This window comes from Cariama cristata, unplaced genomic scaffold, assembly GCF_000690535.1.
Source record: "Cariama cristata isolate BGI_N322 unplaced genomic scaffold, ASM69053v1 scaffold40474, whole genome shotgun sequence".
In the NCBI taxonomy this organism is placed as follows: Eukaryota; Metazoa; Chordata; class Aves; order Cariamiformes; family Cariamidae; genus Cariama; species Cariama cristata.
In genome coordinates, this window is record NW_009615438.1 from 975 (window position 1) to 2,479 (window position 1,505).

A 1,505-nucleotide genomic window follows, 5' to 3' on the forward strand; every position below is an offset into this window, starting at 1 on the left:
TTACAGATTGCTTTTAAAAGAGATCCTCTTGGCATATTTTTAATTATTAAAATGTAAATAGATTGTAGATCTTCACATTTTTTTTCAGTTGCTACTTGGTGACCTAGTTGTTTTCCCATTGGAGAATGAAAATGTTCTGCACTAACAAAAGATTTTCAAATCATTCAAAAAAACTTTTACACGGAGATTATTTTCTCTTTGGGCGAAGGAGGTTAATGGACAAATAGAGGCTAGACGCCCTGCACAAGGTCATGCAATGAGTCAAGCAAAACTTTTGTCTCCTGCTGCATACTTGTAATGCCAAATCACAGCTTCACTAAATATAGTTTCATGTCCAACTCAGCCATGTGTGCCCTAAGAGTAATTTGCTATATAACTTTGTCAAAACCTACAGTCGTCACGTTTCACCAGGTCAATGTGATTTAAAACTGAGAAGAGTAAATTTTTATGAAAATATTTACAAACAGTCCTAAAAGCTAGGATGTGCTTATAATAACAATTTCACCATTGATATCTAATTATCTAAATATCTAATTATGTTTTTGTTGCTTTCAGAGTGCCTGTAAAGATGACGACAAAAGCACCAACATTTACACAGCCATTACAAAGTGTTGTGGCACTGGAGGGTAGTGCCGCAACCTTTGAGGCTCATATTAGTGGTAAGATTTTGATTCGTTCTTGCAAGGTTGATTATTTTTTGTTACTATTTTTGGTAATGTTTGTGCTAAGATATATGATAACACTTTTCGTAGATCATAATCTGATCTGAATGGGTAAAGATCAGTGCTGAAATGTGAATATATGTCCACATCATACAGTACTGATCAGCACTGTGAGGTGCTGTCAGAGATCCACAAACATACTGCATAAAGTTACAAGGCTTCCCAGACAATAGTCAATCATTCTGGTGTCTAAATCTTATGTATGTTAGACTCATCAAAACTGGGGGGAAATAGCATTAAAAGTATATACATAAAAATACATACTGTTCTAGTAAGGGAACTTCATATGGGTGCAGAGAGAGAAACCTTGTTTGGATGATGATTAGACAGAATGAGGAGTCAAGGTGCAAAAGGCAAGGCATATGTCAGTTCTTCATTTACCTAGTGCTAAATCTTATTCTGGCTAAACTGTATTTCTACCTTCTGTGCCCTTCAGTTTATTTAACTCCAGAGTTCTGGCAGGGGACTTGAAAGCACAAAATCTATGTCCATGTGGCCACTAAAAAGGGTAGAAAACCCTAATTTGCTAGATAGTAGATGTGTATGATCATGATGGTAATAGAAGGCTGGATTAATATAATTTAAGTTGTTGATGCAATTTAAAGATGCTTCATAATTTTAAAGGATACTTCATTTTGCTTGTCCACACACTATTAAAACACCCTACTTTGTGCAAAACCCATGCAACCCCCAAAGATAACTTTACCAGACAACCAACACCCTGTTCTAAGAGTGCCTGTGACCTCAGCAGTGACTAAGGAGAAATGACACGTGTTCCTGCTG

The 1,505-nt window shown here is 36.2% G+C and overlaps 1 protein-coding gene across 1 annotated transcript in view; it reads left to right on the forward strand.

Moving 5' to 3' along the window:
* Positions 1-568: 568 nt before the first annotated feature.
* LOC104161377 (titin-like) overlaps positions 569-1,505 on the forward strand; it is a gene marked incomplete at its 3' end in the record, with an annotated part of 82,597 nt that continues 81,660 nt past the window's right edge. The window contains exon 1 of the mRNA XM_009699791.1: positions 569-659. Within this exon, the coding sequence (XP_009698093.1) occupies positions 569-659 (91 nt within the window). The remainder of the gene's footprint in view (positions 660-1,505) is intronic.